Genomic DNA, 24460 nt, shown 5'->3' with positions numbered 1-24460 from the left:
CTCATAGGAATATATTCCAGAGATAGGCTTCGATGTGATGAATGTAGCAAAACGATACTTGGAACAGGCTGTATCGGCACAGAAACAGAAGTCTGGTCACTAAAAATCCTCAACCAAATATCTCCACCTTAATTAAAAAGGTAATTGGGATGAGTATAGATTTCAAAATTTGATGTTTAAAAAAGAAAAACAAGCAAATAATCTTGTTTTTGTGTGTGTGCATGTGTGTGTATCATGGCACGCACACATTTTATAGTTTTAACTCCGACACATTTCCCTACCAATGATGAGGAACGGGGATGGTGAAAATAGATCAAAGTTTGGTCCGCGATCTCTCTCTCACACACACACACACGTACACACAGTCATATGCTCGCATGCAGGTTCATGTGCAAGCGCACGACCCCGAGGGTGAGGAAACTATTCATGGTGGAAGTGGGCAGAAAGTGTAAACACATGTCTGGCATCCTTTGAAAAGACAAATATTTCACTCCTTTTCCTCCCTTCATCTCTCTGAGGGATCCCCACCCTTCACCTCTATCCCTTCCATCCCTCCAGCTCCACCATATCACATTCTCCCCTCCGTGCCTGTTAGCCGAAGGGGGATCATAAATCACAGGACATGAAGGAGATAGGACTGGAGAAGCACACGCAACCATTTGAGCAAATGTATGTTGAAAGGGTGGGGGGTGGAGAGTGGGGGTGCAGGATATGACAGAAGAGATGTCACCAGACCCTGAAACTGTTGGAACGGCGCCTCCGGTGCCATCACACAGGTGCTTCTGTCTGTCTATCCTCTCCTCCTCTCATCCGTTCATTTTACAACCTCTACATTCATCTCTCACCCTGACTCAAACTACTGCTGTTAAATAACTATGATAATATCTAAAAATAGTTAAAGTATCAAAAAGCCATTGACTTTTAGACGGGGGAACTGGGAGTGTGAAACTGATGAAATTGTAACTCCACGCTTAGGCCACTGATAAAATTGTCTTCAAAGCCCAGCGCTGTTCTCGGGGGCTTGCCTGTAGCTGGCGGGCTAACAGCTAACACACGAGCAAGCCGTGAACATTGTAGAGTCAGCTCCCTGGGCTTATTTCCATTTCCTGTGCTCAGTGTTGTTTACTGATCCTCGGCATTTTGTTCTCATCATTTCATGCAATGAAGAGTTATCGGAGGGCTTTTGTCGCTGACTGGACAATAAATTCACACCGATTATTCCTATTGGTGCCGTGCGTCAACTCCTGTCTCATTGTCTGCAGACCATGCATCTTTTATGGAGCAGTCTATACTCAGAGGAGGTTAAATAAAGAGGAACAGTGCAACACGATTAACAATGGCTTCCTCTATTTTTGAGTTAGGACTGTAAAGACGGTCAACTATTGGTCCATGATGTAAATTCACCTGTCAAAGCTCACCAGTTGATTTAGCCCCGAAACTTGGCGGCTTTAAACGCTGACTGGCCCTTTACCAATTGACTGTGAACTGTGGAGTTATTGTTTTACGTAACAAAGCCTGATATTAATCCACTGTTCGTATGTGTGCATGGCATTTTGTTTTCAGCTTCATCTATTTTATTTCTGTTTATTGCTAAATCTGCAAAGCACATTTGATCAAACATTCTATTAAAAGATGACTTTACTAACCCAAAGTACACTTCAACACGTTTGATTTGATTGTTTCTCTAAAAATAGTATATTACATACGACATATAAGTTATTTGAAAAATACACCGGAGACGTAATTGTGCATATTGTGACAATTCCCTTTAGTCACATGCTCAAACATCTTTTCAGTAGTTTGCAGAATAAAGCTATGTTTTGGACGGCTATCTTTCTTTGGAATCGTTTCGTAGAAAACTGAGAAACCAACGTTTTTCGAGGAAAAGGAAGAAATCTATAAAGTCCCAATCTGAGCCTTCCAATTTAAGAACTCATGCCACATGTCGGTGATAAAAGATTAGTGAACAGCGTTCCTCTTTGAACCATCAGAAGCCAGAGTTGCGTGACCACACGCCTGCTCAGTCAGACTTCATTGCGAATTATTTTTGCAGTGGCCGTGGACTTCCATAATATCCAACATTGTGGAAAAGGACTTCATTCTGGAACCACTTTTGTTCTAGATACCTTCTCAAATCCAAAAAGGACTGGACTCATTTAAATGAACCACTTCATCAGATTCCTGTCTCTGTGATTATGAAGTTGGAGAGACATTAACACTGATGAATCTTACGTGCTACTAGATTCATGTTGATCTCATAGCCTTGGAAAGCCGACAGCACAATAGTACTATCTTTACACACACACACACACACAGACACACATGCAATGTTGTGTCATGCAGATGTTAGAGATGTAGGGCTCCAAGAGATTAGCTTTGGGCAGGTGAGATAACTCGAAAATAATTTGTCACTATGATAGGTGATCTGTCATAAATCCTCCTTAGGGTACGATCGCAGTGAGATAAAACATACCAGCACTGCTAGGCACAATGTCCTGGAGCAGTCCACTCTGTGTGTGTGTGTGTGTGTGTGTGTGTGTGTGTGTGTGTGTGTGTGTGTGTGTGTGTGTGTGTGTGTGTGTGTGTGTGTGTGTGTGTGTGTGTGTGTGTGTGTGTGTGTGTGTGTGTGTTTTTCCCTCATTCCCTGTTGGCTGTTGATGGTATGTGTGTTTGCCCCTGTGGTTATGTCTCTGGAACCACCAAAGCCAAAGTAATCTGGCACAACAAGTTTAGCATTTACACATGAGAGAGAGAGAGAGAGAGAGAGAGAGAGAGATCACCAGTCTTGCCTGGCATTGTGTTGGCAGGCCTCTTGGCATCACCTCCTCCCCCTCTCTCCTCCTCTTTGCCTCCTTCCTGCACCCCTGAAGTGCACGGTTAATCCCTAAGCTCTATCCCCATTTAAAGACATGGACATCACGCAAACCTGCCTGTCTGCATTGCATTCTAACACACACACACACACACACACACACACACACACACACACACAAGCCCATGTAATCAGTGTCACGCACAGAGAGGGCAAGAGAACAGCTCAGCGGGCGGTTAAGCACTGCAGCGGCAGCAGCAGCAGGCCGAAATATCTGTCTGTTTTTTTCCGCGGCCCCGAAATGTCTCCGGCGGCGGGCATGTGACAGGCTTGGAGGACGAGATAAGGAAGAGAGGGGGACTTTTGCAGATGCTCGTGCTCCACTAATGGGGTCATGAATCTGCAGGGTCACACTCTCATGCACACCACAGAGTGTGTAAGATGAGGATGTGTGGAGGAGGAGCTTTAAATAGCACCTTGAATAAAGTGTGTGTGTGCACTTAAAAAGCAGACGTTCCACAGCAGGCATGAGGTATGTGGGCCTGGAGGGTGGACAGAAGTCTCATTACTGTTTATGGAGATTTCATTTTTTTGTTGTGCTTTTGGGAGAGATAGTCTTCACTTATCCCGTTAGTCTCTAAAAAGTCTCTCCAGTCAGTCCAAACTTCAGCTGATTGTAACTCAAATATCTTCCTCCTGAATGGTATCCACCTCGCTACACTGTGTAACTGAATAAATACGTTTTCTCTGCCACTATAAGCAGCAGGAGGTCATGCCCTTACTCTTCTTGCTTGTTTAGAATCCTTGTGATTTACAACCTGCAGATCTACTGCTGCACTCGTTGCCAGGCGCTCAGGGAGTGTGCGTCAGTCGGATACCTAAACAGACATGTACAGACATGTAGATGTTGACCTCTAGTGGGCGAAATGTGAACTCTTGAACTCTGCTGCAGTAGCTCTTGTAGAACGTTTGCTCTTCAAACCATCACAAAAATAAGATTTTTCAAATTGCAGTATCTGGTTTTTAGGGTTGTATTTCATGAAATGGTCAAAACTGCTGAACTGAAGAAGTATTTTTGGAGTTTCCAAATAGGAAGGAGGAAATATCTGTACTACCAAAAAAAAAAGGTATTTATTCAGTCATAAAGACACGGCATGTTAATAAATGTGCTGATGTGAATGGGATGTGGTGGGGCACTGAGCATGATTCATGCAGAAGTAAGAACTCTGGAGAAAAGAGGAACAGCCCTTTTGATGTTTCAAAACCTTTTTGTTGTTGTTTGTGTAGTTAGGTTAGAAGGTACGCGTTGTATTTTCTCTTGATTTCTCCTCACCCATTTTCACCTGTTTCTCTCTAACATACCTTTTCAGTTTATTTTATTCTTATTTATCTATCTTCTTTTCTTACCATTGTGTGTTTCTGTTATTTTTTTAGTTGTTCTTGCTCTTGAACATCCGGCTATGGCAGAATTACAACCTCTGTTTCGCAATCAAACTTGACGAACGTATGGAAATGCATTGGTGTAACTGTTCACCAAAATGCATAACTAAAAAAAAAAAAAATATGAATGAGAAAGTAACAGGTTGGAAAGCAGATGGCAGTTCTAATTAAGTAATATAACATACATATTTTTAAAGGGCCAGTTCATCCAAAGTGCATAAAAACATTTTCTTTGCGCAGGTTTAAAGATTTATTGTATAAAACATGCACATTTGTTTCAATTATGTCTTTCTCCAGTTTGAGTTGGTTGAAAACAGTTTGCCAAACTAAAAGAACAGTAAAACACGAACTGAATTGATCACATGTTCAGTTAGTTTTGCATACACCAGCAGGTGGTGCTACCATGTTTTCCCTGGACTCCTTTCTTGATAAGGGCAGAGGATAAGTTGCCAAGACACTTTGAATTTTTACACATTGTTTTAGAGTAATCCACAAATAAAAGTCCAGTCAACTTCATTGCATTAGAGTAAATGAGAATTTGCAAATATGTGAAAATCTGGTTTTCCGTTGCTCATACACACAGAAATAGACATAGGCCTACTACATCTTTAGAACAAGGTGCACACAGCTGAACAAAGGTAAACATTCAGCTGCTATATCTACAGACTGTAAATGTCAGGCAGAATGAGGGTTTGTGTCACAACTTTACTGAGGCGACTTATAAGGTGCACGGAGAAGAGAAAAAATCTGTAGAGGTACAAAAAAACCCTCCAGCGACTTGTATTACAGGGCTATGAAACAGCTTTCTTGTAAACGTTTCGGCCAGGTTTCGGATAGGCCGAAATGATAGAAGATAGATAGTTACTTTATTAATCCTGCAAGGGGACAGTTTTTGCTACAGCAGCAATTATGGTACAGGTAATAAAATAACTAAGTAAAACTATTAAATATAAAATGCAAATATCAAATGCACAATACATACAATGAAATAGAATAATAGTAAATGAACTAACTAAACAATAGTGCAAAGAGTTAACCAAACAACAACAAAAAATCACAACTATGACCAAGAGGAAAGTGAGGAAACATGGGGTTATATTTTAACTGACCGTCCAGTGATGAAGTGTTACTGGTGCAGTGCCCTTGACTTCCTGTGGAGGGCAGCAATACGCGGCAGTGCCAGAAATAAAGACGAAGAAGAAGAAAGCCAGTGTATTTCCGGGTTTATGCTGACGCGTCCCTCTTCTCCTCATACTCCGACGTGTCAGTCCTCTTGTGTCCCGAGCTGAGTAGCAGACAGACCGGTCAATCCGCAGACATGGCTCCCAAAGGCAGCAGCAAGCAGCAGTCAGAGGAAGATCTTCTCCTCCAGGACTTCAGCAGAAACCTCTCAGCGAAGTCCACCGCTCTCTTTTACGGAAACGCACTCATCGTCTCTGCCATCCCCATCTGTGAGTACCAGAGAGAGGCTGGAGCAGCTAGCTGATGCTAACTAGCCTAGCTACCACTGCTTAAACTGGAGGAGTAACGTTAATTTAGGAAAAACACGATTTAATGAGCTTCTCACGAGTACTTTGAATTAACTGAATTAGCACATAAAGGTTTAAAGGCAGAAGAGCATAATAATACAAGATTATCAATAAGAGTGACTGCTAACCCTGTCAGTGTGGTGACTTTAGGTTTAGAACACCTGGATTATGACATGTATTGAATCAACATGCTGCATATGTGGCCATTATTGATTGATTGATTCCATCTTTCTAGGGCTGTTTTGGAGGATTTGGCACATGGACCTTGTCCAGTCTGCAGTTCTGTACGCTGTGATGACTCTGGTCAGCACCTACCTGGTGGCCTTTGCCTACAAGAACGTCAAGTTTGTCCTCAAACACAAGTAAGAAGCAGACACGCACTACTCTGCATCTGTCACGTCTGAAGTTTCTCTTACCTGCGCGAATACATTAGTTAGATCGGGGGTGCATTGATGTTACCGTCACATTGCTGGTACAGATGACTTATATATTAATAAACACAGAATAGGGGGACATTTTGAATGCAATAACACTGTTAATACATTTGGTAAACAAAGTATCAGACGACCAACTAGAGGGGAACTGCTGTGTACTTGTTTTTATAAATCTGGCTCAACAAAAATCTTTCCCTGATACTAAATATTTGTGACCGTTCTCCCCTCATCCTCCAGAGTTGCCCAGAAACGCGAGGATGCCGTCTCCAAGGAGGTAACCAGGAAGTTGTCTGAGGCAGACAACCGCAAGATGTCCCGCAAGGAGAAAGACGAGAGGTGAAACATGCATCATATCGTGAAGCCAAACCTCGATACAGTGTGTGTTGGGCTGGACGTTTGCGCTTGTGTGCTTTCACAATTAGCTTTGGCAAATTCAGTGTTTTTTAGTGTCGTATGTCAAGACATAAATGTGTATAAAGCATAAATGTAGTGCTGACGTCTTGTGACAAAAAAAAGGAACACATGGCCGAAGAGACGGTCTTCTTAAACGTGGGTTAACGTTTTAAATGTCTCTCCACGTTGTTACTGGAAAGCCTGTTGATTCAGTGAGAGTCTGCAGTGCCCCTGAGACACATATTGTGCTGTATCTTTGTATTTTTTTGCATGACCATGAAAGTTATTTTTCTGTCTGTTTAGGATCCTGTGGAAGAAGAATGAGGTCGCTGACTACGAGGCCACCACCTTCTCCATCTTCTACAACAACACACTCTTCCTGGTGCTCGTCATCATCGCCTCCTTCTTCTTGCTCAGGAACTTCAACCCCTCTGTGTATCCTTTTAATCTCAATGTACAAGCCGTCAGCATATTAACGTTTGAGATTGGAAGTCTTAAACGTTTGTCTTAAAATGGCATGAGTGCAGTTCTTTTGTTGCCATACACTTCACACGGGTGAAGGCAGATGTTGCACATTCTCACACTAAATCCTTTCAACTCCGATCTTTCCGAGTTGTCATTAAACGCTCTGAAGTTTTTGCCTTAACTTACTTTTTTTTCCAGCAACTACATTCTGTCCATCAGTGCCTCCTCAGGACTCATCGCTCTGCTGTCCACAGGCTCCAAGTAAAGGAGGATCAAATCTGGAGGAGAGTGTTTGGTTAGGAGGGGAGGAAGTGGGTTAAAGATGGGTAGACACTTGTTTTTCACTTAAGTTAGGGACGGGGTTTGACGGACCGAAATATCACATTTCAACTTCATGAAATTCATGATCAAATGTCTCTTCTGTTTTTTGTAACAAATAAAGCAACCAGGTATACTTTTCCTCTCTGTTAATTGTGTGTGCCATTCAGTATGCTTGAGAGCCCTTTTATTGATTATATATTCATTTATTATGTTTAGTAACCTGTTGAAATGTTGTTGGACAAAAGTGAGACTGACGTTTCCATTGGCAATGCATTTAATTAGAATCACACTTTCATATCGACTATTTCCAGAGAAAACAAAAAGATACGCTGATGATTTAACACTTTAACAAAACAAAGAAACAAACTCGATGTCAAGTCTTTTCCATCTATAAGTTTACATGTAGAAAATCTGCAGAGTAGATGACTTGACATTTTTATGAGAATGAATGTAGGTCGGCTTCATACCAGAACGGGAGATCTTGGGTTGAAGACGTGTCACATTGCAGGACTCTTCATGTTCTGTGAATCAGAGTTCAGCCACAGCTTAAATGTTTCTAGCTTTGAGCTGCTGACTCTTTCTGAGGACAAACTGATGCAAAGGGCTGGTTGAAGGAGACGATAAGAAAGACCATCACTTTCACCTCTCTTTGACTGAACTGTTCCCATAACATTATTTTGGTGGAAACGAAGGCCAAGATGGAACAAAGCCGTACACCGTAACAAGCTGTAGGGAAGGACTAAGTGGACGAGGATGGCAATTCTAGTAGTCGTTTTCTTTATGTTGAAGGTGTACTATGCAGCATGGTCTGTGGCTGTTTGCACAGCATCCTAAAGCTGGCCTCTCCCTTCCTGGTGCAACAAGGGAGAGAGAGCTCAGCGCTGGTCGAGCGAGCAAGAGAGTGAATGAAGAGAGGGAGCGACGAGAACATGAAACGTTTTTTCTTCTAATTGTTTCAAGGCGGTTACGTTCTAAAGCACAGTTGCACATCTGCCGCACGCTGCATCTTGTCGCTGTAGCATCTGTGGTTGTGTGTAAAAACACAGCAGTGTAAGAAACCAGTTGGTCGTCAGAAAAAACATTACCTCTACATAAACGGTGCCATGAGGGTCTTGCTGCTTTGTTTTCAAAAGCTTTTGTCCAAATGAGGTAATAGTTAATTGTAGATGAGGCAATCTAATCACACAATAATCTGCATACCTATTGTTCTATTCTTACTTTTATTTGTCGGACACCATTGAACAACTCGTAATGAAAGACATCCCTGATTTTGTTTTCCTGTCGTGGGACTCGAGTCAAGGCACTCTGTCGGGTGGAGAAGTCTCCACGCACACCGGCAGGCCGCGGCCCAACATGGTCACTGGTTCAAACTGAGAAGCAGCCTGTTGACTTGCAACCTAACTGAAAGTACACGTTAGTACACACCACACATTTTGCCACCAGGAGTTACAGACGGTTTACCGATTACTATTTTAGTATATAAAGCACTTTTTGCCCATATTTTGAGAAGGAGAGTCAAGTCTTTTATGGGAAAAGAGCAATACAAATGCTTTTCTGGATGTTTTCTGTTAGTAAATTGCTGCTTGTTTGCTTTACAATGATGACCAAGAGGAGTTCAGGTCACACTTCTTTTTATACAACAAGTCAATGCAAATAGTCACAAGAAAGTCGATTCATTATCCGAGGCCAGACCTCTTAAAGTAAAGCGGGAGCCAAACACTGCTCACTGATGCTTGGTTTCAGTATGTGCAACAGCATTTCTGGAACATATCTATACAGGCTGAAATTTCCTTCGATGGTGTTTGAACCACAAGTCAACACATGTACACCGATGACAACAAGACAGTGACTCAACTGAAACCAGGCCAACATTTCTGCTGATCGCGGCGATGGCTTGTTTTCCAGATGACAAAAAAAGAACCAGAACGACGACTCACGAAGGCGACACGAGCCGTGAGAGCTGAGCCACCTGGTCAGAGACAGTGATTCAAGGTGTCAAGTTCGAACAGAAGCTCCTTCTTTAAATGTCATTATAAATACAGATTTCATAATCTGACGTCATGATGCAAAAACAAAGAAAATTGTGACTCAAACGCTGCAGAGGAGCAACAAACTCTATTTACATCATATCTATGTATTTACCGTACAGTACTGTGAAGTCCTCATATGCACGAGAGGCTTCTTCCTGGTTTTTGCTTATGTTACAAAGTATTCCGTAACATTTTATGTACACGTAACATCCCCATAGATCTCCAACATCTCAAAATGTCAAAATACATTTCTATATGTATATTAACTACTCTAGAATAAATACTGTAATCTTTGCCACATTCCAAAAAACCTTGCCTATATGCCTCTTTGTGTCATTAACAAGCAATTTTTGCAGATATTATAATCATGACCAGTCATCCTTTTCATAACATAGATTTGCTATAAGTCATTTTCTGCCGGGTTCATTGAGCCAATCAGCATCGCAGGTTCAGTTCACAGGCAAGAAACATGAACGCAAACCGAGAGAAACGTAGTCCACTTCTTTTGCAAAGCAATATTTCTCTTTTCTACAATCGAATGAAGCAGTTCCTGAAAGAGACCACACGGGGGCGACATGCTCCCCCCCCCCCCCCCGATCCCACTGGTGTTCCACGATCCTTTGCTTCACAGGCCATCACAAACAGTTGACAAGCTTGCAGTATTTTTGATCAAGCTCCTGTTTCATTCTGTGCTTTGTAGAACAGTAACGAGAGGCACACTACAGCAGGAGAAACATGCACCTGTTGGATAATATACTCAGGATTTCCAGCCTATAATATCTACTGAATACTATTCTGTGCTACACTAAAATACACTAAAATACACTATTTGGTAGGTAGTTTAAGATTAATTCAAGCTAACAGGGAACTGGTTTGCTGAGGCCTCGTTCATGAAGCTCTTTTCAAGAAGTACGAGCACGTCACTGCTTAACCTCACATTTCATTAAAGAAGAAAGACATTTCCCCCCACGTTTTGAGTGAGTGCCTCTGACACAAGAGGTGAGATGATTGCGCTCATATGTTAATGTTGTTTGCTGCACTGCATGGCAATGAAATGAAAGCACTGACTGACTGGGGTGTTCATGCAACAGAGTCTACTTTCCTAAGCTTTAACGCACACGTCTAAGGTGCTTGTATTGATGTGCTCAGCTTGTGGTACGGCAATTGTCATGAATAAAATATGTGCTCAGTATGAATTTTGTGCTCAAATGAAATAGCTTGTGGGTGGAAGTCTGGCCATTAGAGAGGAGGATTGAGACCTGAGGGTCTGAGTCACTGGGAGGATTGTAGGTAGGAAAAGTGAATAAGTAGCATTACCGTCTCCCTCAACAACTACTATCAAGGTGCCCTGGAGCAAGGCACTTTTACTTTGAAATATCCCTGCAGTGCTTTTCATGCTGTCCTGCTCAAATCCCAACTGTGAATGTGTAAATATGTGTGCATGTGGATCACAAACTGTTAAGAGCTGTTCCTGCAAGCCTTGCCATCTGATTTCGAAATGTCTTAATGAGACCCCTGGATGGAGCTGAACCGAGATGTGGTGCGGGTAAATAGACATAGTTAAATAGACCGCCGCTGAAAGAAAACACCTTGGTTGGGGGGGGGACAAAGTTTTGATTTGCGTTGAAGTTGAAGTGTCGTTTTGAGGCTGCAAAAAGCTGAGTTGGTTAAGCGTCTCTTGGCTGAGCTGGACTGGACCTGAGATGAACCCGATGTGTGCAGGGCAAGGCTGTCTGTTCCAGGCTGAAGTGGGCTGGAGCTGAGCGGGGCCCGAGGAGAGAACCATGGACTTGAACATTGAACGGTGGGTCCATGGTAGCAGTATGCTTAAGTAGGTAGGTGAGTAGGAAGGCTGAGTCCACCCGCCTGGTCTAAGAGCGGTAGTCCTTCTTACTGTACGGCCTGTTGCCCAAGATGTGGTCGACTTCAGACACCACATGAGATGTCATCTTAGGAAGGACCTGGGCAAAAAGAGAGGACGATAAATTGAACATGCCTGGCAGGAAGGAAGTGAAATATACAGTGAGGCAAAAAAAAAGGGGGAAAAGTATTTGGATCTCGACAACAGCTGTGTGTGTTCCTGCATGTTCCCACCTGTATGGCCCCGAGGTTCTCAGTGAGCTGCTCAGGGCTGGATGTTCCCAGAAGAACTGAGCTCACTCCCTCATTTCTAAGACACCACGCTGGAGGGAGAAAGAGAGGTTGATGTTCCCACAGAGCCCACTTGATGGCGCACTATTGATTATTACACAAATAAACCTGAGCTTTTAGTCGTTTCCTTTATTTTACATTTTACATTACATTTACTTCTACCTTCCAGGCAGCTGAGATATTTAATCGGAGCTGAAAGCACAAATAGATGTTGAAGTCTGTTTGTCGCTGTAAGCTGCAGGGGAAATCAAACACGGACATTGTGTGAAGGATTTGGTGACGTCTCACATTTAAAACGTTCCTGTTTGAAAGCCCTGAGAAGTTGTGTTTTTCAAAGCCCCTGCTTCCGGTTGCTTCCACAGTATTTGCTATAAAATATGAAGTCTTACCAACAGCCAGCTGAGGCAGAGTGCAGCCCAGCTTCTCTGCAATGTGGTTGAGCTCTTTCAGCTTGGCCTGCTGCTTCCTTCCATCCTCACTTACTATTTTCTCCTTCAACCATTGATATGACTGGCAGGAGGGAGGAGAGGAAAGAGATTCCATGAGCGAGTGAGGAAGGGAAAGTTATGTGTGAGATAGATTAGACACAGAAACATGAAGGAGAGAAAGATCAAATCGACTTTCTCTGTATAATGCAATGAAGAATAAGGATAAATGACAAAACAATCAAAACAAGATTCAGAATCATTTCCAGTGTACGTTTGCATAATATTCAGTCACTTGTTTTAAGAACATAAGACTTAAAAGACTTAGAAGAAGGAGATTGTCACAGTGATATTGAGCCTAATATATCAATATATCTTGAAGTCCTGACCCCCATGTCATACAAAGCTGTCTAGTTTGGTACAATTTCCGGTAGCACTGATCATCTGTGAAGTCTCCATACATTAAAACTTAAAAATAAATCACATGCACAAACAAGCTAGAGCTTCAGCAGCTTCTGCAGAAAACATTCAATCACAATTTTCCATCGCCCTCCCTGACGTTGACACGAATTAAAGTAATCGTGAGAAAATTTAAAATCTGTTAAGGATGGAAGCTCTCTCTTCAATCCACACGGTCCTTCTACTTTTGGAACAGAGCAGATCCATTTTATGCGTTATAGAAAATAATCATGGTGAAGTGAAGTTTTGCATACCTTCATGGAAGCCCTGGAAGATTCAGGAATGCCATTTTCATATTTCCCTGTGATGATGCCGCACGCCAACGGTGACCACGTCATCGCTCCAACTCCTGTCACCATGGGGACCATAATGAGTTAAACAGGAGTTAGGAAGATGTGTTGAAGGAAGAAGTGTGAAAAAGAAATGAGGAAAGTGAAAATGTAAAAAGATTAAAAAAATAATTAAAACTCAGAGGGGACGAGCAACAGATAAGTCCAGAGATTATTTATCGGTTTCATGAATTTAACTCATCTATGAGACGCTGAGTGGACGAATGTTCTGACCACAGGACGTTGGTGCAAACTTCTCTTGGGCCATCGGTTGGCTAATTCGCCACAATAGCACACAACACAAAGAATACTTGCCTATCTTGTGGTAAAGTTCAGGCAGTTGCACTTCTACTTTCTCCCTCTGGAAGAGATGATACTCTGCCTGCTCACACACTGGAGGGATGAGATTAAACTGTCTTGCCACTGAATAGGCCTCCTAGAGATAGAAAAAGAAAAGGAGGGCAAAGAGAAAAGGGGAAAGAATTAGTTTGTCATGACTCACTGCAGCATCATCCTTCTATGTCGCGTTTAATGTAATGCCGCACGAACACATTTGTTTTCTTTCTGGGGAGAATAAAAGCGATGAGGGTAGAAGAGAGCAAACATGTGGTAGCCGTAGATAGCGATGGGCTCTCTTGGTGGAAGAGATGAGAGGCTGTTCATCAGCTCGTGGGAGCGTGGGACAAATTCAAATGAAGGGCTCACAGTAAGTCACCCAATCAATATTCCATATCACAACTCTCCGAGGCATCATATTCAAATGTCCCTCTGTACTTTCTCATCTGGGTCTCCATGTGTCCTTCAAGAACACATGCCAGAGAAAACACACACACACACACACACACACACACACACACACGCTCGGTTTGCTGCTTCTTTAAACGCTCCCCACTTTCATTTTGTCGGGCTCCTGCTGTGAAAAATGTCAGGATGAGAGAGCAGTAAAAGAGGGCGGGGGGATCTATTTAGCAACGATAACGTCGGTGCCATCACTCAACTTACAAATTACATGTTGTCCTTCTGTGCAGCAACTCCATGACATGCCCCTCGAGCCTGCGTATGTGTGTGTACTTTACACCTGCCTTGTCGTACACCGAGATGTGCTTACCCCCCCCCCCCCCTTTCTTTATTGATGCTATAAATTACACGGCTTTCATCTGCGCTTTTGTTCTCCAAAGATATCTGCTCCTTTTCACTGAGAACACAGAGACAGAGTGTCAACACTTCGCGCTGTGCTCAGAGGGGGAGGGAGAGGGTGGGAAAGAGGCCAGAGAGTGACATGAGAGAGGGGGGAATTGGTGTTCGGTCTTTGAATGTCAGTTTAGACATGTGCTTATTTCATAACCCTCTGCTGTGGCTTCATACTCCCCTTGTATATATGCATTACTGCAGCGAGAGTTGAAACGGGAGGCAGATTGTTTCTGACGGAAAGCGCAAACAAAGATGGAGGAAACCACTCTGCCTCTGTGGGCACACCTTATAGAAACAAACTGGTTTTCCTCAAACACAGTCCAATTTTCTATTTTCCTCCCATTTCTTCTTTCATCACTTTTTCAAAACCATGACTATGCATAAGCAATGTGTCCAAGGCGGTACAAGAATGGGTTCTAATGATGTTAGGGTACTGAACATAACTAGAGTAAATATGGCTTCTTGAGACTTCATCTATGGATCATTGAATCAACAAATAAAAGGTTTGAATCCCAGTAAAGTGTCTATCTTCTGTTATTCCAGTCAGTGGGATATTAAATCTAATCTGCCAAAGCAACATGAAACTTTCCCCTGAAATTAAATCACAAAAAAACCATTTCATTCCTTAATTCTGACAAGCTCAGAAAAGTTTAAAACTGCTGTACAGCAACTAAATAACAGTTTATTTACATTGAAGTCTCTATTCTGCACCTTATGTGTGGTTTAAAAACGTTGCTTCACTAAAGGTTCAAAACCTACTTTTATTACTGATAGAAAAAGTTTGTTTTTATTTATTTTTTGCTCCAAAAGACAAACAGAGACAAACAAAGTCTTACCATGATCTCCATGGCCGTCCACCGAGACGTCCCCCAGTACATCGCCATTCCTTGGTTGATCACATAAGTCATGGCCCGAACAATCTCTGCAGAGATATACACACGCCCACATCGCATCAGTCAGTTTGGTCAACAGTAAACAATCTATTTATTGAAACCACGCTGTGCAGTGCTATCAACAGACAGCAACATTTATCCTCAATTCAATTCGGCACAAACGAAACACGTCCGTCCCCGCTGGATCAAAGCGCATTCTAAATTAATTCAACAAAACGGGTGAGTCTTCTCGGCTCGCAGTATTTCTCACCCTGTTTCCTTCTTCTCTTAATGCAGTTAACAGGTTTCAATGTATAAATTAAAGTCATTATTCACTCAGTAGAGTTCATTTTAAAATTCAATCGACTTATTAAAGCTTAATGAGTGAGAAAAGAGCATTATAGGTCAAACTGCAGTCAATTTGTCAATCGTGCAACTGTGAAAAATGTCACTAAGGGTCAAACACTTCATCAAAAAGAAACCTCAAGATATTCAAAATAAGAATCCAAATCCTTCAGATCATTTCTTTCTTCAGTGTTTATCATATCCTTGAGGTGACAACACGTCGAAGAAAACAATGAAAAGAAAAGAAAAAGCAGCTCTGCAAAAAATCAAGAAGGCCAAGAAAGACTTCTCAGTTTCCTTTCAGTTTTGTAAATGATAATTAACAAACGCAGATGCCTTACTTAATACCATCCTGTCCAAGGAAATAACACAGCACCCAGCGAAGGAAACAATTCTGTCTCTTGTTACTCCTGCCTTCATCTCCACCCAGCTCCCGCAACACGCTGTGATTGTGCACACTGCGCTCACATTTAAGTACCAGTTGCCACAATTTCCGTCCAATATAAAAAGGGAGAGAAGAAGATAGAGAGTAAAACGAATTCAAGGAAGGAAGGAAGGAAGGAAGAGCGATAGATCTAACAGTTGAAGGAATTAAATAGGAAATGAACGGTGAGTGCAGATGGTGGAGAAAAGTAAGCTGTGTTTGCAGCACAGTAGGAATCTATGAAGAATAAAATCAAGGTCTTTGTTTGAATGCATCATATACTACACTGCTAGTCTAAATTATGAAAAACAACAGCTTCCACAAGATCAAAATGTAAACTATCACATCAAAGTGAAAACATAAAGTCTCATTACTTAGTTTGTCATTTATGTGCGTTATCAGTATCATATCAGTCTTCAATGAGGGGAGCGTATGATGTATGATTGATGTATGCATGATATTTCGACGCAGCTTAAATACATAACATTTTAAAAGCCCCTCTGAAGGAGAGCTGGAATTCTGAGGAAAGAAAAGCAAAAGAAACTGACTAATCGACATCCAACTTCCTTATTGATTAGTTGTGAGCACTAATTAACACGGCATTGAGAGAAACCCCACAGTTAATGAGCTTTACCTGTGGAATGCATTAGTACACAATTCATTTCAGATGACTAACGAGGAACCCATGCACTGCTAATATGCATGCCAATAAACAACTTCTTGATCATTAATTACACAGGACTGGCTGCCTAACTTAAGCTACACTGAAGAACACATGGACATCGAGGTCACTGTAACCAGGAACACAAAACATCCCCTGAAATATGACTCACCCTCCATGGGAGTGTTGCTGTCAGGGCGGTTGGCAAAAACGACATCGACATACTCCAACTGCAACCTCTGTAGAGAGCCTTTCAGACCTGAGACACACGGAGAGACGCAAAGGCGGAGACAGAGGGTGAATTAACGAGCAGTGTTATTTAAGGTTTGTCGTCAGTGAACATTTTAAAAGTTGTTTGTTTATCTGGTGTGTGTGAGTGTGTGTGTGTGTGTGTGTGTGGATGTGGATGTGTTTGCATGTTTTACCTTCAATAATGTGTTTCCTGGACAGTCCTCTTTCCGTCTCTGCCCTGATGGGACAAACACAAAGCAAACAATGAGCTACATTGTAAATATTAATTGAATACTTATCTTCTGGTTATTGGGTTCATTGTTGTCGGAGTACATTTCAACCCACAGACATGGCTGTGAAAAGAGTTACTTCTTATTTCTGTGCTCTTCTGACCTTCTTGTGAAGTGTAACGTCACGGAACCAACGATGTAAATGACTGAATAGACAGCATGAATGGGTGTATGAACCATGTTATTCTCGTGTGATGATGTTTGTGGCATAGAAATAACTCAAATATGATCTGAACTTTCTGGTGCTTAATCAACTTCTAAATATCAGTCGTCTAGCTTTCCAAGCAGAGTGAAAGGCCTTTTTAAATCACGTTCTGACCCCGGCTGGGGGACATGACATGAGAAAGTTTGCGTCGGGCTGTTTTGTGTAAATGGGTCAGTGAGCTTTCAACTGTTCAGCATCATTATGCAACCAAACTCTGGAGAGGTGAAGGTCTGAACCTTCCTCACAGACATGTAGGAATGATCAGGAACAACTTCAACCTTATTTCCACACCCAGTTGGACGGTCTCCGCTAAAGAGGGTGTGAGTGTGTGTGTGTGAGTGCTGTAAAACTTTTCTTTGTCCTTCTATTTCTTTCTCCAGACTCAGCAGAGGACTTGGTTGTTCCATTGGTTCCATTGGTTACTGTACTGGTTACTGCACGGGGCAGGACGTTGCTCAGGTTGTTACAGAGAAAAAGTTCATTGTTGAGAGGCAGAGGCAGAGGCAATCTTTGCAGAGTGGATTTGTGTAATTTATCGCCATATACATGACGGATTATCAATAGATTTGAGAACAGATTTGTTGTTGTAGTTTTTCGTGTGACTGAAACTCGGCTCCTCTGATGGACTTTGACGTTTTACTCACTGATATTCTTAACAATATTTGCGGATGTGCAAATTAGTGTGTCAATGTGTGATGACTGCTTTGTACGACTGAATTGTCTTATGCGATGTTCTCTGGTCAGACCTCGATCTCTATGAGTCTTCCTGAATAAATAATACCTAACCAACCACCAGGGGCGGCCGATCTCCATTGTTTCAGACAGTTCATAGATTGGTTCAATCAGAAAGACTGTGATTTTGCTCTGTAGTTTTGCTTGCATTCAGTGTATGACAACACAAGAGACAGAATTTCAGGGTCATAGTGAAATTTGACAACACAAATATGAACTTTTCTCAAATAAAGTGTTCAGGTTGTAGTGAGACACAAATACTATATTGGGTAGTTGACAATTAACAAGTAACTTCAGCTAAATAAATGTAGTATTCATTTCTTCCCCTGAAAAAAAATGAAAGAAAACATAATTTTCAGTAAGAAAATCAAATCAACAGTTTACTGTTGTCAAGAATTTTATTGGAAATGTATACAGTTTTTAAATGTAAAGTAAAACAATGACAGCTTAAGCCAAATATTCTCCAATAAATACCTAAAGAGGACATTTTTGGCATGATAACCTATCTGATGAAAGAATGAAGTTGGAGGAACCACGCTGTAAAATGCACAACACTGCTTCACCAGGTTGGAGTAACTGCCTGTAGTTTATTTACACAGCACTAGGGGCGTCGTTTGGCCTATTTTAGGGGGGCTGAAGGCCTAACGACGCCCCTGCCAACCACTCGCAATCTGCCTTCAGACATGGAAATCAGAGTTGCTTACTTACTTTCCTCCCCAGTAGAGTTTAGTTGTAATGATCATACTGGATCGCCTGAGAAAGAGCAGAGACAAATACAGAAAGTCAGAAGGAACATGCAGCCGAATGAGTGATACACAATGCATTGTACTTCATGGATGTGTTTATCACAGACAGTGCTCATCCTGCGAGAGTCGATCAATAATAGACTGAAGCTGAAGACGGAGCACGTTTGAAAAACTCCATGAAGGGAATATTTGAGATTAGAGGAAACTAAAAATGCCTGCAGGCAGACTTTTATACAGTTTCATGCTGCTGTACTGTGATTGTGTGTGTGTGTGTGTGTGTGTGTGTGTGTGTGTGTGTGTGTGTGTGTGTGTGTGTAGAAATACACAAATTACTGCCAATAAGGAATGTAGTCAGATTTGAAAAAAATAAAAAATAAACTGACTTGGCAGAGACAGTAGTCCAGATCTCAGCATCACTTTGACATCAAACATATCGGTGTCTTACACACACGTACAACACTATTTGAACACACCAAATGAAAAAAAACCATCTCTCGCTCCCCCTTGTCTTTGTTTCATACACGCCCCGCACACACTTGTCTTGCTGCCTCTTGCGACGTGCACACACATTTCATTTCTCTCTCACAACAAAAAGGGATGAAGCCACCACACACATCTACGTCACCATTACCTCCAGCATTTCTTCTTGATAATGTTTCCTAGAATGACTTCGGCCCTGCAAGGCAATATAAATGAGGTTGTGTTATTAGATTGCAGTTTGAATTCATAAACATTCGCTCCGCTAATATCAACTCTGCAATTTATTGTTACCGAACTAAACTCCCGCCTGTGCGTGGCAAACCACTGTGGCCATGAATAAGTAAGATGGTGCATTAAAAAAAACATTTTACGTCACAAGTGCCATCTTATAGTGACAGAGGCTGTTTGACAGAATTTGGGTTTTATTGTTGTTTTGTTGTTTATGTATTCGGGTAAGTTACGATACAGCTAAAAGGAAATCACTCCTTATTGGTGGATGTTTTAAAAATCAAACCCCACTGACACATGAATTTCATTTCTCCAATTCTAATATGTATGTGTCACGGTGATTTTCCCAAATTTAAATTTGTTGAATCCAAAAATGAAAATCTTCTCACTTGCCCTGATAAAGCTAGGACAGGCTGGAAAGGTGCTTTGCAGGATTTCCCTCATATTTGCATCAGACTCAGACATCGGATGGTTTGAATAAATAATAAATAATAAATATCAGATTCTGCTAATTAGTTCACAGCGTAAGCCTTCCGGAGCTGCAAAGCATTCCTTTTATCCGACAGATCAACCTACGGTTCTGCATGAATAATAATGTGATACTTTTTTCTTCATATTCAAAGAATATCCAAAGGCACAGGCTCAGCTTACTTCAAGGAGCCAGACAAACATAATTAATCCATAAAAACAATGAATCCAACCTCACATTAACAGCAGTTGGTCCAAGTGAATTTACCCGGTCTCAAATATAGGGCATGTCTAGTGTGGAAACCTTTTCTGAAATTGCACGACACTCCAGACCAACTGGTTGTTCATCGGTTCACTAAATGAGTGAAACAAATTAGACTCCGCATGTATGAAACATTTTTAAAAAAACATTGTGGAAACACACGTCGGGCCCTGAACACACCAAACTGAACTAAAAAACAAGTGAGAGGTTGGTTTGGTTCGACACCTACCTGCCGCCTGCGTAGACCTCAGCTGTGTCAAACAGGTTGACTCCACTCTCATAGGCAATAGTCATTAGCTGCTCTGCAACCTGGCAAGAGGTCAGGACACACACACACACACACACACACACACACACATGAAGAGAGGATACAGAAATGTCAGTGTGCTGAAACATTTTTTAAGACGCGTCGCCTGCCGAAACAAAAATCCATGGAAGAGCTGCAGCATTTAGCTTATCAATATCTTAAATACAAACATTTGTGTTTCCACAGCTATAGTGTTCCAGGTTTACCAAAAACATTATCTGTGAAGTAAAACCTGGCACACCATCAAAGCTTCATCATTTTGTTTAATATCATTGCGGCCACATTTCAGCCTGAGGCCTTCCTGAGAGAATGAGTATTGTTTAACTGTAAGTCAATAGAACAGACACAACACACCACAGCAACATACAGACGGGGTGCAAACTCTCTAAGTTACAAGAGGTGAATAAAGGGACAAAAGACAGAGACAACACGAACAATTCACAACAAGGACTACAACCAATGTGCCATCACACTTAATTGTTAGAATATTTTAAATGCTGGGATAAAGAGCTGCTGTATTTGTAAGGTTGAGCGAGCGCCCAGTTCTGTCTCTTTAAAGCAAACACGTCTTCTGCTGAACACAAATAATTTACTAACCCACACAATACATTGTACTTTTCATCATATAGCCCTTTTTTAGTCAGCCAGCTCACGAGAAATAGATTATTATGTGATTGTAGAATATGTGCAGAGTTTTATATTGAATCAGAACTGCCTGCCGAGCGCTGGAATGGCTTCGGAACCTCCCTTTACGACGTCTATTGATGTTAGAAATCAATCCAACGTTTGAACTTGGATCTCTAGCTCTCATTTTGCATTATTTCTGTCACTTTTCATGTGAACAACTGAGTGCAACTCATTCCTCTTTCGTTAATAAGTGCTTGTGCTTTACATAAGTGTGTTTGTGGCATATGTGCATCTTTTTGCAGACATGGTGAGTGTGTGTGTGTGTGTGTTGCTGTTTCAATGGTGGCAGACAGCGGAGGTGTTGTTTCTAGACGGATTAGATAATCTCTCTTCTGAGAATCTGTCTCGGCCTTCTATCTGCAACCAATGCAGACTGGGCAGCAGTCCAAGCCTATGTGTAACGATGATAAAATAATAATACAATTTATTTAATTTGTGTCTTTAAAGACTTTGAAGGAACAACCAAAGTAAAAAAGATGTGATAAAAGAAGTAAAATAAAGACAATTTATCATGATTAAAGATTAAAGAAGATACCAAAGTAAACAATAAAGGGATAACAAGTCAATAAAAACACCAAAGAGTGAGTGTGCAGCTGCATCATACATACAGTACGATCCCATGTGGGGTCTGTGACAGAAAACTAATAGTATTCTAAGTATAACCAGTACTATCTCCAGGATATATCATCATTATCAGATGCAAATCCACTGCTTTCAGAGAGTTGAATGGGCAGTGAGGCAGGAAAGTAAAGGACTGAGAAGAATGAACAGACAATGGAGAGGTCAAAGACAGAAGAGGTCAGTGACGGAGAAAAAAAGACTTGGAAAATACAGGGACGACAGAAAATGAACAGCATGTTCTCTCTCTAACTGGTCTCTCTCTCTCTCTCTCTCCCTCTCTCGCTCTGCCGAGTGCACATAAAGGAAACGATCTCTTTCACCACTGTTGGGGGCAGTGGAGGGTGATTTTCAATAAAAGTGAAGGAAGGTGCTGCTAAGAGATTTTTTTGCTGAGGTAAGAAAATAGATGGCAGATAAAGAAAAAGTTGGAAGAAAATGGAAAAAGGTGATCAAGTGCTGGATGGGCAAGGTAATGGAAATTGGAGAGAATGTCGGGACAAACACAGTGGGTAATAAATGATTTGCAGGTAAGGTGAGGAACATGCTGAGCACAGCTTTATGAAGACAGACGACGAGACACAGACGAGCAGAAAGTCACACAGAGAGCCGAGACGAGGGTGACAGGGTCGGATGACTGGCCTTTACAGATTGCTCATTCCCGATGAGTCTTGTAAGACGGAAGTTCAATGGCTGTCGTGGAGTGCTTAAAGCAACATGTACAAGGTCAGGACGTTTGTGTTGATTATGAAGCATTGCTGCTTACACAGATTTCTGACTTCTGGCCGTTTCGGACGAACTGAATGTTGCGGTGCGGTATTCTTTTGTAAAAGGACAGTCCGTCTGTAACGGACAAACTCATACAGATGCAATTCTACCCTCACCTTCGGAAAAACACTGAGTCACTGTTAAGTTGCAGAAATACATGGGTGGCTGCGCTTCAGGCTTCTGTCTTTGTTTTATTCTGGGGCACAAAAGGTTTGGTTTCCATACATAGAACAGTGGTGAGTGAGAAAAAAAACAAAAAAAAACGTTTCATCTCTCACTACCCTAGAATGACGGCCGTGGTAGCCTCCCACATACTACCCACACAGCCTTGAGATGATTCTATGCAGCCATAGAATCCCCTCCACACTCCCTACATCAGAGTTAAAATTGACAAGACACACTTTCTTCAATTCACTTCATGATTTATGGATCCACTTTTGGCCTTTTTGAATGAGTAATGTTGACTTGCAGCCCACCATCACTCTTGTGAGCGGCCTGTCTGGGAATGTGTTGCTGTCCAGACAAGTGAAACAAACTTAGCCCTTTGATGAGGCACACTAGTACACCTTTCAATAACCTTATTTTGAAGTGAGAAACCGTCCTCTTACTCGGCATGATACACATTAATTAAGCTAGAACCTGCAGGGGATTAGCTTAGCTTAGCATCAACACTGGCAGTAGCTGGAAATGGCACCTCTAAAGCTCATTCATTTTCACAGCAGCCATTTTTGACATGTCATCGCAGGATAAACACAGGTGTACTTAATAACATTAAGTATGTTAATAATTGTTAATTCTGCTAATTACCCTGTTCCATTTAGGTGGGTCAGGGCTCTGGTATTGTGCATGCTGGCTCACCAGAATGACTGTGACACACTAATTAGAATGGGACCACGTGAAAACACGTGTCGGCCGGGCAGAGTTTGGTGTTTGAGTACAGACAGCGTAGCGTAACATTATCTAAAATATTCACGTGATTTCAACAATGTGGATGAGGTCTTTGAATTCAATACCGTGTGTGTACAGATATGACGAGTTAATGAATGAGCTCAAGAGGTGACGGTTTGAGTATTTCCAGTCATTTCGGTTCAGATGCTCTGCTGCCATTTTACAGGATACCAGTAGTCCGACTGTACATTTGCAGGGACTTCCTCTCTAATATGCCTTATTAGAAATTCGATTTGTTTTCAGTGTTTGCATGTGTAAGTCAGTGTTGTGCATATTTGTGGAGCACTGACACAGATTTTATGTAGTAACTGTTTTTGTGCCAGAGTTGTTGTGGATTTCCTAATGAGGACAGGGACACTGAACTCTGCTGACAATTTAGTTCATTTAGGAGGCTTTTGATACCAATGGCATTGAACAGGGGGCATTCAGGACAGCGGTGGACGTTTTAACCCATCAGCATTGTGTTGAAGAATGGTACTGTAGCTGTTGAGTGGCCACCAAATCTTCAGTCGGTGCCAACAACCAGAATCATCACACCTGAAGTCTCTGTGACGGTTGTCCACCTCTGTCATTACGTCATGTGAGGGAGCTAAGCTATAGGCTAATTGAGCCTTTAGGTATTAGTCAGCCAGCTGATGGTCCAATCAAGGTTAACTGTGACAACAGCTGTGTAAACGTTCATTGAAAGAGGAGCGTGGACGGACAACTGAAAAAATGTGGATGAAACACTGAAGGAATCATTTGCTTATTAATGGTTCAGTCAAAGTCAATTTCACAGCTTGCATTCAGTTGCATTGTTGGAAGTTTATTTTGAAAAGACAGTATGCCTGTAACGAGCTGATACTGAGCGTCATAGCTTGACGCTTGGGGCCACTGACCAAGCGTCAGTATTTGACGAGTTGGAAGTGGCTCAGCACATTTTTCCCGGGACAGTCTGTCGTTAGAGTTGTACCACAGAGTTGTGTTCACATCAAGAAAACATCAAACTCCCCCCACAATGACCTGAGCCCACATGATACAGGGATAAGGTTCTTACAAAGTAAATTTGTATTTAAGAGACAACAAAGGTAGTTTGTCCGATGTTAAGAATGTTCTTGTTTCAACTTTGTGTTCCATACCAATGGTTTATGACAATATCAAACATTGTCCGCAGTGTTTTCTGGACAAGACACCTGGTAACATGACATCAGGTGTACATGTTTACATGCA

General features: G+C 41.8%; 2 protein-coding genes across 3 annotated transcripts in view; one reads left to right on the top strand and one right to left on the bottom strand.

The window, feature by feature from the left end:
- Positions 1-5494: 5494 nt before the first annotated feature.
- On the top strand, positions 5495-7532 carry ssr3 (signal sequence receptor, gamma). Its single transcript, XM_079271277.1, has 5 exons — positions 5495-5703; positions 6017-6143; positions 6453-6551; positions 6912-7043; positions 7272-7532. The coding sequence occupies exons 1-5, from the start codon at positions 5571-5573 to the stop codon at positions 7336-7338; spliced, it is 558 nt and encodes a 185-aa protein (XP_079127403.1). The 5' UTR covers positions 5495-5570; the 3' UTR covers positions 7339-7532.
- Positions 7533-7726: 194 nt separating this feature from the next.
- The window catches only part of kcnab1a (potassium voltage-gated channel subfamily A regulatory beta subunit 1a), a gene marked incomplete at its 5' end in the record, with an annotated part of 72004 nt that continues 55270 nt past the window's right edge, over positions 7727-24460 (bottom strand). For both annotated transcript variants that reach the window (XM_079272205.1, XM_079272206.1), the window contains 11 exons: positions 7727-11385; positions 11519-11607; positions 11965-12085; positions 12714-12808; positions 13104-13224; positions 14816-14901; positions 16454-16540; positions 16707-16750; positions 18448-18492; positions 19117-19161; positions 20153-20232. In XM_079272205.1, the coding sequence (XP_079128331.1) occupies positions 11296-11385; positions 11519-11607; positions 11965-12085; positions 12714-12808; positions 13104-13224; positions 14816-14901; positions 16454-16540; positions 16707-16750; positions 18448-18492; positions 19117-19161; positions 20153-20232 (903 nt within the window). In that variant the 3' untranslated portion in view covers positions 7727-11295. The remainder of the gene's footprint in view (positions 11386-11518; positions 11608-11964; positions 12086-12713; positions 12809-13103; positions 13225-14815; positions 14902-16453; positions 16541-16706; positions 16751-18447; positions 18493-19116; positions 19162-20152; positions 20233-24460) is intronic.

Source organism: Melanostigma gelatinosum (assembly GCF_949748355.1).
Source record: "Melanostigma gelatinosum genome assembly, chromosome: 7".
NCBI lineage: Eukaryota > Metazoa > Chordata > Actinopteri > Perciformes > Zoarcidae > Melanostigma > Melanostigma gelatinosum.
The sequence above is the reverse complement of the archived record's forward strand: the minus strand, read 5'-3'. Positions and strand labels throughout refer to the sequence as shown.